Source organism: Eleutherodactylus coqui, chromosome 5 (genome assembly GCF_035609145.1).
Source record: "Eleutherodactylus coqui strain aEleCoq1 chromosome 5, aEleCoq1.hap1, whole genome shotgun sequence".
Lineage (NCBI taxonomy): Eukaryota > Metazoa > Chordata > Amphibia > Anura > Eleutherodactylidae > Eleutherodactylus > Eleutherodactylus coqui.
Genome location: NC_089841.1, coordinates 83,968,857 through 83,978,247, shown reverse-complemented (window position 1 = coordinate 83,978,247; position 9,391 = coordinate 83,968,857). Strand labels below are relative to the sequence as shown.

At 43.0% G+C, this 9,391-nt stretch overlaps 1 protein-coding gene across 1 annotated transcript in view; it reads right to left on the bottom strand.

Moving 5' to 3' along the window:
* Nucleotides 1-2,653: 2,653 nt before the first annotated feature.
* IPO11 (importin 11) overlaps nt 2,654-9,391 on the bottom strand; it is a 450,706-nt gene continuing 443,968 nt past the window's right edge. The window contains exon 30 of the mRNA XM_066602787.1: nt 2,654-2,890. Within this exon, the coding sequence (XP_066458884.1) occupies nt 2,726-2,890 (165 nt within the window). The 3' untranslated portion in view covers nt 2,654-2,725. The remainder of the gene's footprint in view (nt 2,891-9,391) is intronic.

Sequence of the window (9,391 nt, the reverse complement as noted above, 5' to 3'; positions counted from 1 at the left end):
CGGGATCTACAAAATCCGCACCCGCAAAGAAATGTTCTGCCACCGTGAGGGGTGAATGGCAATTTGTGGGTCCACTCTGAAGGCACGTTACTGGCCCTGCCAAAATGTGTAGGGGGTGGAGGGCCATGTACTGGGCCTGCCTGTTCTGGGCCTTGCTGGCCATAGGAGAATTTTTGTTGATGGTGCTGCCCATAAATAGGTGCTTGTGGAGGTGTGGGGGGTGGTGGAGGAGGCTGCGCCGCAGATGCACAGCGCTGCATGTGACGCTGCCTGAATTGATCAATGTGCAAATGCAGCTCAAATGGCAAGTTTGGCGGGGTTGACATTTGTAGGAGGTACGGCAAGTACTCCTGAGTGCTCAGCCTCAGCTCATCAGGCATTGCCTGTAGAGAGGAGCAAACAAATTGACCATAGACTTCTATTGGATCTAGTGGTTGATTTCTTTTTTGGACCATCTCCGGCACCTCAAGTTGTATTTTTTTTTTTGCTTGCCGACTCCGCCCTAGCAGCTGCGGCAGCCTCTGCGGCCGAGGGCCTGCCCCTTTGTCTACTTGCAGTACACCTGCCAATTTCCTCTGGTTGCTGCTCCCCCGCATGCTCCGATAACGGTGTGGTTGGAGAGTCTATAGATCCTGGTAAGAGGCTGTTATCTACCGACAGTCTTGCCACGCTTTGCAAGTTATCGCTTGACCTGTGGAGAAGACATAAAAAAATCTGAAATAAAGATATAAAAATCCTGATTTTACATGGGACAATCAGCGTTCCAAAAACCACATCAGCCCTGTAGTGTGAACAACAATAGCGATAATTCTCCCGTCTAAAGTATCTCTTTTTTTGGATATGTGTCAGTGCTATTGTTTACTAACGGTCGTATCTCCACTGTGCGCGACAGGTAGGACAACGCCGTGTAGTGGACATATTGCCTTTTTTGCTTCCCACCATCGCCACTTTTCGGGACTGCAAAATGCTCCTTACACCACTGATCTTTGGCGCTCCTCCACCTCTCCCTTAATTTGTCCACTGCAACAGAGATTACGGTGAAAAAGAAAAGTAATTATTTCTCAGCTACTAAACTACATATCATAAAGCTTCCAAAACTGCAAGCAAACATCCATGCATTGCAAGCATGTACACAAGCATGCATCCGTGCAACGTGTCCATGCATGCAGCAGCACAACCATGCATCTATGCAGCACACATGCCTGCATGAATGCTTCAGCAGAAACATAAGTGCACACATGCATGAGCACATGCATATGTGCATGGCATGCATGCCACAGCACCAACAAGCATCCGTGTAGGCAGCACGAACACTCGTGCCGGCATGCAACATTGCAAACTTGCATGCAATGCAGCACTTACACAAATACACGTGCATTGTGCGCACACACAAACCTACATCCACACAGGCAAACATGCATTCAAGCATGCACACATTTGCGCGCACACACGCAGGCACGCACAAGCTTGTTACCAGTAGAAGAGGGGAATAAATTACTTACAAATACTTATTCTTTTGTGTGTAGTTGCAGATGTCCACTCTGCATTGTGAAGCAGCAGGGCCAGTTCCTCCCAGGCCAGTTCCCTCTTACTTTTGTTCTTGTACTGCTCATCAGCAGGGTTCCATATACATGGATAATCTTCCATGAGCGTGACCAGCTTCCCTGTGTCACACATTCTTTCACAAAAGCTTTGGCAGAACTCTCTCCAAAATGGCCTCTGCTGTTGTTATTTTTCTACTATTTCCCCACCTCCCAGTACTTTCACACACCTCCCAGGCTTTGCCCCACCTACAAATCCGCAGTGCATCCGCAAATGTAATTGTGGATGCACTGTGGATATCCGCACCCATAGAGATCAATAGGGCCGCTCCGCGCGGAATCCGCACTAAAACGGAGCATGCTGCGTTTTTTTTCCCGCACATGAAAAACGCAAATCAAATAAAATGCTATCTGTGGGTGCAAAATTCAATTTAATTGACTGCGGATGGGCCAATGATTCCCTATGGGCAAAATTAAATGTGAGGAATCCGCATGCGGAATCCGCAATTCAATTTTGCTAGTGGACATGAGACCTCAGTGATCCTGCACTGAGCAGGGGGTTGGACCTGATGACCCTGGAGGTCCCTTCCAACTCTACTATTCTAGGATTCTATGACACAGTAATAGGGGAAGGAGACACGTCTAATGTGTTATGTACAAGGGTGATTCTAGATTTTCTGCCATTTGTAATGTGACAGAGACACATCTTCAGCTGTAAACCACAGCCTTGAGTACTCTGATAGCACCTTCCAAATCACTACTAGTCATGAAGTCATTCATAGAATTGTCCATAATACTAGGCTCCCACTTACTGTTCCATACTGCCTGTCTGTGCCAACATCTATGTTAGATTTAAAGGGAACCTACCATGAACTAGAAGCATCATAAACTGAATTATAGCTTGCCACTAAAATTACATGTAGCGTGTGGCATAAAAATGCAGATTTCAGGGGGAACTAACAGAAGTTGGTGCTGAACCAATAGTATGTATTTACTCCCCTTCACAACACCCACCTACTATTGGGCTTGATATACATACTAATTCACGATGATAAACTTCCTTTAAATTTCTCAGTTTTCAATGTTTTTTCCCCAACTAATGAAACAAAAACAACTTTGCAAAATGTCATGTTTATTAAAGAGCCCGATTGTATGATTTTCTTACAAATGCTGTTTGTATACTTTTAGGATCGTTGTAAAAACTCCTGCAGCTGCTTCACTATTTCCGTATCTACTGTTTCCATTAGTGACCGGAATCCTTCATCTCCCAGTAATTCCTGCTGTGCCTTCAATTTCTCATAGACAAACTGCTGGAGTGATACAGCATGGACTGGATCTCTTAAAGCAATCTAGAAATGGACAACACAGAGAGAAATCGGAATTATTATACAGTGTCAGTAAATCTTTCACATATACATACCCATTCAGCTCCTCAGTAATAAGTGCCGGACAGTTGGGTCTCACTGCTGACAAGACTCAGCTAAGCCATAAGAATATGCAGTGGTCCCTCAACATACAATATTAATGGGCTCCAGGATGACCATTGTATGTAGAAACCATAACTGTATGGAAAGCTGGTCATTAAATCTGAAGCCTCCAAAATGTCAATCAATCAAAAGTAGAACTAAATGAAGTTAAAGAAAATTAAGCAGCTAACTAATACAGATAAAGCAAGTCCTTTTTATTGCATGTTAGACAATAGTGATGAAATGGATAGACAGGCGATCTCCAACGGTGGCTCAATGGCACTGTGGGGAAGCAAACTCCCTTTCCTTCCACACACTTCAGGGCAATTAACATTAAGGGTCCGGTCAGTACTCCATCTTCAGGCCCTGGGTCGTTAGGGCCCCCTGACAGATCTCTGCTGCTCCCTGGCTACTTCCCAGCATAGTGAAAATGGCCACTTTGCTACTCAATCAAATAGGCCAACTGCACTGCTCTCTGCATACATCACTGCATTCTCTCTGATGCTTATAAAGCGGTAACAATCCCTTAAATAGTGCCTGCAGCCCCCGTCCCTTCCTGCCAGGCCGACGCCCCCCCCCCCCCTTCCTCCCCCTTTCACCCCCTCCTTTTTTTTTTTTTTTTGTCCTCTTTCCCCCTTCCCCCGCCTTCCAGCCCCCCTCATTCCCCTCCCCAACCCTCCCAGTTATATAAAAAAGTTATGCAAAAGTGAATCAGGATGACGTATATACTCAAGACGCGAAAACAGCAAATAACACTGTAATGTCAAAGTTTGTCCTGATTCAAACAATAAAAACAGTTTAAAAAAAAATAGTGCCTGCATGGCACTTAGAAAAGTGCAGAACCTTTGGGACTGTAGGCGGGTCTAGCCCCACATTACTGCCCTATCATGGGGCTGAACTTGGTAGTGACATGCTAATCGCGTCACCTCTAATGTCCTGAAGGAGGCGGAATCTACTCTTCCAGAGTGCTCATCCACATGGTGCCTCCCTGTGCCTGTACAGGTTTCCTCTGCCCTCGCCGGTGGCCATGGCTCTGGCCAGCGGAGGGGGCCTTTTAAACAGCTCTCTGAAAATGGTGCTAGCAAGTGCCCGTTACCTCTTCCCCATCCCCCCCTCTCCCAGCCCAGAAGTGGGACCTGCACCTATCAGACTTTTATGCATATATTGTGGAAACGCTATAAAAGTCTGATATGGGAATACTAAGTTAATTAAGATCAGAAGCCATCTTGTCTCTTGCTATACCTGACTAACTCCCTTTCTTACTTGGGTAACATAGATAGGGCTGTGTTACGAAAGTAACCCTATATTTCGACAGATTCCCTATTAGTTAGTTCCGTCTACTACTATGTTACTTGGTTACTACTCCTTGTTATTGTGATGATCTTAAACACTACGTGAAGCCAGGCCCATATAGTGCTAGTTGTATCTTTCAACGAGGAAATACTAGTAAGTTATGATTTTGTGGTTGGCATGAGACAAGCTTTCCAATAGTTTATTTAAGAAGTAAAGTTGAAAAGGGTTCAAGAGCGATAAAACTGAAATGTATCTTATCTTCTAGCAGACAGTAGAAGCCATTCTAGTGAAATCTGTAAAGCAGCCAATTCAGGCTCACTGTACTGTTCTTCAATGGCATTACTATGAAAAAGTCAAGAAAAATGTCTGCTCCTTCATCATGTCTTTATCTCACATATCTATAGTGCTGAGAAACTTAAGAGCCTCTTTTGTAAGCCGTAGCTTTATAAAGGTTGCATTTTAGGTTTATTAGCCCCTTTCAACTTTGTGGACTGCGAACAGTCAATTGTATCCAGCACCACATTGTATACACCTTAAAATGGACTGATCAGTGGGGAGAAAATGAAAAGATGGATAGCTTTAAAATAACAAACTGACCTATACTCACCCTGTTAATGTCCCCAGTGCACCAGTCTTCATCTACATCTGGGCAGCTTAACCAGATGCTATCTAAGCACAAGACTGCTGCAGCCAATTACTGGTGTCACCATTGGTACTGCTGGGGCCAATGATTGGTCGCAATGGTTAAGTATTTAGAGGGCACATAATTAAGTAGCCTGAATGTAGATGGAAACTGGAGGGGACCAGAGCGACAAAGTACTATAGGGTGCGGGACATTAACAGGGTAAGCATAGGTTAGTTTGCTATTTTAAAGAGGCCCACACTTTTTTTCCTCTGGACCACCCCTTGTATGGAGAGCTCTGAATATATTAAATATATTCATACACAATTCCTAGAGTTGCCACCATCTCTGCTGTTTATACACAGCCGAGTCACATTATTATGACCACCTCCTACTCTCGACATTGGCAGCATATAGCCCATGAAAGAAGTGACGTGTTGTGGGCTGGCTTGGTGGGTATATAAGGTGTTTGACAGTTTGTTTGCTTACATGACACTCATTGTTGTCATGGGTTAAAGGGCCAATTATTGGCTTTTGGGTCAAGTTGGCAGTATTTCTCAAACAGCACAGTTTGTAAATTGTTTGCATGCTGCTGTGGTGAAAGTGTATCGTGAGTGGACAAGAGGCACCATTGGGAATAACCAACATGGAAACCACATGCCATTGATGTGAGAGGTGAACATAGTCTACAAAGGTGGGCAAGAACATCCAGCAAGACAATGCAACAGGTCACAATGTCTAAGAGTGGTTGGAAAAGACAAAGTAATATCTACTATATACAAATCGCTTTTTTCTATTATTGCAAAGAAAAAATGAATAGTGTCCTCCAGCCCGTGAACGAGCACTTGGATGTGACAATGATACTTCACTGCTTTGAAGTCACATAGTGCGGTCTAGTTAAGGAACCACATATGGGATTTCAATGTCCATAACGTTAGATAGAAGATACAAAATAAGCAACGAAGCAAAGTCACTATTATTTGCATCTCAGTCTTTACTATCAGGTAGAATATGCAATGCTGGTAAATCTATGCAATACTAGTTCTAATGATTTAGAATGCTAACTTGTTTTCACAAGACAGCGAGGGTGATAGGTCAGATCTCAAGAGCCTGCAATAAAATGTAAGTTACATAAATCCTTAAGAATAAATTGTGACAATGTACGAGAAGAGCACGGCTAACGACAAAGGTGAGGTACAGCACTGTGGCTGCGATGACAATGAGGGACTTTATGACCTCACTTCAAGATCTTATATGGGTGAAGCAAATTTGTGAGATCTCCATAAACTGGTTATTATAATAAAGGCCATAAAGGCACAGGGCCCCAACTTTATCACCGGGCCACGCAAGATCAGCATCATCCGCAAGGCAATTTAAAGAATACAGATGTGATTTTTTTCCAGCAGTGTGTGGATCGCACGCGCGGGAAGAAATCACAGCATGCTCCGTTTTTCTGCGGATCCCGCGGGATGGCTTCCATTGCAGTCAATGGAAGCCGTCCAATCTGCGGCACGGCCACAGCTGCCACTGTGAACGTGCCACAGATCTGCAGGAAAGCAGGAGACTCCAGAAAAAAAATTGCACTGCGCATGCATCCGGCACATCGCTGGAGCGTCCAGACACATCCGCCGTGCTGAAGAAAGAAGATCCAGCCGACATGGAGGAGGCCCGCACTGGATCTGGACAGGTCAGAAAATGTATTTTCCTGTCCATGTCCGTGGGCACGGCTGGGTTCCGCTACAGGATTCAAAAGTGGAATCCGTGCGTGCAAGTGGACATAAGGCCTTAGCCTGATGCAGTTTATCATAATAACTCTGCCCTCATGTGTATGCATTATGTACCACTACATTCTATCTATGCCATACACTCACTCATCATCACCATAGCATCTTGATTTAACAAATTCCAACTTAGGTCCTGTGAAATCATGGTACTTCTTGAATATATTACAGCGAAGAGGAGCTCTGAGCTGTTCAAGCAAAGAAAATGCAGGGACCACCACATTGGTTTGCCCTGGATATTTTGTATTCTCGAAATAGGTATCACCTTTCCATTATAACTATTATTCCTAATTCTGCTAAACATTTTTCCTAAGAATGTCTGTATATATAAGATTGACAACTTCAAAATAACAAACTGACCTATACTCACCCTGTTAATGTCCCCAGTGCTCCAGTCTTCATCTACATCCGGGCAGCTTAACCAGATGCTATCTAAGCACAAGACTGCTGCAGCCAATTACTGGTGTCACCATTGGTACTGCTGGGGCCAAAGATTGTTCGCAATGGTTAAGTATTTAGATGGCACACAATCAAGTAGCCTGAATGTAGATGGAAACTGGAGGGGACCAGAGTGGAGGAGGACTGTAGATTGGGGGACATTAACATATATAATATATCCCCACCCCCCATATATATATATATATATATTTTTTTTTATTTTTTTTAAGTAGTCGTCCTAGGATGGGCTTTCTACTAGTAATATGATAATATTGTAGATGTCAAGAAACAGAAAATTACTGCATAAGAAAAAAACTTCTACATCATCAGTAAAGTAAAAAATGTATGAAAGAGGCAGAAATATGTTATGTTTATACAGCATGAATAATAATCATGAAATTTGTATTTGAGCCTGGGAATTAGCTTCATGACCCACATTTTATTTTTAATTAATAATGCATATTAATGACTCTAGTATTGTCTATCGGTTTAATGTTTACAATGTTATTAAACTACTGAATAATTTCCAATTAGACACAAAATCAGGAAAACACAAAGCACGTGTATCAGCTATTTATAAAGTGATAGGTAACATATGGGCAAAGGGAAGGGAGAAAACAATGATATTGCCGAAAAAATGCCTTATATATCGGGAGTTCTGGACTATCGACATGGTGCTCTTTATTTATAGGCCCCCATAAACATTAAATAAGAATTGTCCAGATTTTGACCTGTTTTCAATGGCGGACTGCTGAAAATTTTGCACAAAGGACCATTAGCGAACGCAACCAACCAGCAGGAATCACAGAAGAACAAGACAACTTGAGCAATAAGATAAAACACACTATCAAAGTCTAGCAAAACTGACACAATGGAAGAGTAAAGGTGGATTCACATAGGCGAGCTGTGCCTGACAGTCTCTGGTGTGACTCGCATTGGGTATGGGCACTCCGTCCGTGTGCTGTGTGATGTGTGGAAGACCACACATCCGCATGTTCCTGTCTCGTGGGAGACTTGCATGAAAATAGAACATGCCGCAATATTAGCGATCATAGAATCGCATCCTCTATACCCGGAGGTTGAAGCCTAGGTATGCTCAAGTGCTGAAGCCTATGATAGGCTGAAGCAGCTTGTGACATGGTGTAAACAGCCTGTGAACATGACGTCACAGGTGAGACCTGAGCTGCTGATGCGGACACAGCAGGGAGAGGTGAGTATATGACTGCTTGTCGTATTATAGCATGAGGGGGGGGGGGGGGGGGTTACATCTAATAAGTTATGTCATACAACCCATTCTATTATGTAATAATAATATTTTAGCTAATAAGGGAAATAGAGGAGAGGCTCAAAATTTGCAATACGAGGGTGTAAACTATTGGGGGTGAAAGGCTTTTAGTTGCATCTAGTGCCTTGAGAGCCAATGGCCTTTCTGTCACATCAGAGCACATCACTACAGAAAATGATGTAAGTCATCGCTGATATGCCTTGTTACAGGTTTTGTATTGGGACCAATTAGCCTCAATTTAAGCCTCTGAACATAGGTATCAATAATTTCTTGCTGAATGCATTGAAGTAAACAAAGATAGCAGTCATTGAAGTCCTCCCGATGGGTGTTCGGGGACATATTTAGGTAGTAAAATTGTTAATATTTAGTAGACTTCCTTTTGATTAGAGCGAGATCACAAGGGCATGCCTCATAACACATTGGACTGAATACAAATACTTTTTAAAACTATTTTCTCCTTCCTTTACATTACTGCATCAACACCCAGTGCTGTGTTATCACTATTATACCTCTTTCCTCCACTGAGGTCTTCATACTGAGCACAATGCTCTCCATGGTGAAGAGCGCTTAACACCTGCTTGATCCTCCCTCTGATGGTAAGATATGCTGGTACAATGGGAGTTTAAATCTGCCTTATCCCTTTAATTAGATGTCTCACAAATAGGATATTAAACCAAATTTACCTCCTCCCATGTGTAGGGGGTTAATTTAGTTGCTAGGCTATCAAAATATGAATAAATAGTTTAAATATAAAATGTGTTTTGGTTAGGGAAACAGGTGGTTGAGAACGGACTTCTCTGAAGCTGTTCAAGGTCTCTCTTATCTAGTGGCAAGAACATCTAACAAGATGTACTGTCTCTAAGTTTCCTTTTTCTTTACAATAGCTCATTAAGAAGGAATGTATCCTTGCAATTATTTGCTGACCACAAGATAAAGTCCTTCCTGCCTGGGCAATGGTCTATGGT